This window comes from Penaeus monodon, chromosome 30 (assembly GCF_015228065.2).
Source record: "Penaeus monodon isolate SGIC_2016 chromosome 30, NSTDA_Pmon_1, whole genome shotgun sequence".
In the NCBI taxonomy this organism is placed as follows: Eukaryota; Metazoa; Arthropoda; class Malacostraca; order Decapoda; family Penaeidae; genus Penaeus; species Penaeus monodon.
In genome coordinates this window covers 32,179,687-32,180,114 of record NC_051415.1, presented here as the reverse complement: position 1 = coordinate 32,180,114, position 428 = coordinate 32,179,687, and the positions used below count along the sequence as shown (strand labels likewise).

Sequence of the window (428 nt, the reverse complement as noted above, 5' to 3'; positions counted from 1 at the left end):
CTATATGCATTCAAAATTATAAAGAGGATGCAAGACTGCAGACTGCCTTATGGTTAATAAAAATACCTGTATGCAAGCGCTGATGCTTTCTGAGTGTATATTGCTCTGTAAAACCTTTATTGCAGGTTTTGCACACATAAGGTTTCTCTCCACTATGCTTCCTCTCATGCGTGCGCCATGCCTCTCGGTGCAAGAAAGCCTTGTTGCAGTATGTGCAAGCAAATGGCCTTTCTCCTGTATGCCTTCTCATGTGGAGTTTGAACTGTTGAAGAATTCAAACTTTTTTGTAAGGATAATTCAGCTAAAAAATAATATATTACAAAATCTATAAACTTATATTCATTATAATATCTATGAATTGTAAATATACAAATGTAAATTACTCTGGGCTAATTCTTTTCTGTTTAGCTAGATGTCCACTGACAAAT

At 35.0% G+C, this 428-nt stretch overlaps 1 protein-coding gene across 1 annotated transcript in view; it reads right to left on the bottom strand.

The window, feature by feature from the left end:
- LOC119592719 (zinc finger protein 224-like) overlaps nucleotides 1-428 on the bottom strand; it is a gene marked incomplete at its 3' end in the record, with an annotated part of 14,299 nt that overhangs the window by 1,416 nt on the left and 12,455 nt on the right. Inside the window, 1 exon segment of the mRNA XM_037941656.1 lies at nucleotides 67-262. Coding sequence (XP_037797584.1) covers nucleotides 67-262 — 196 coding nt within the window.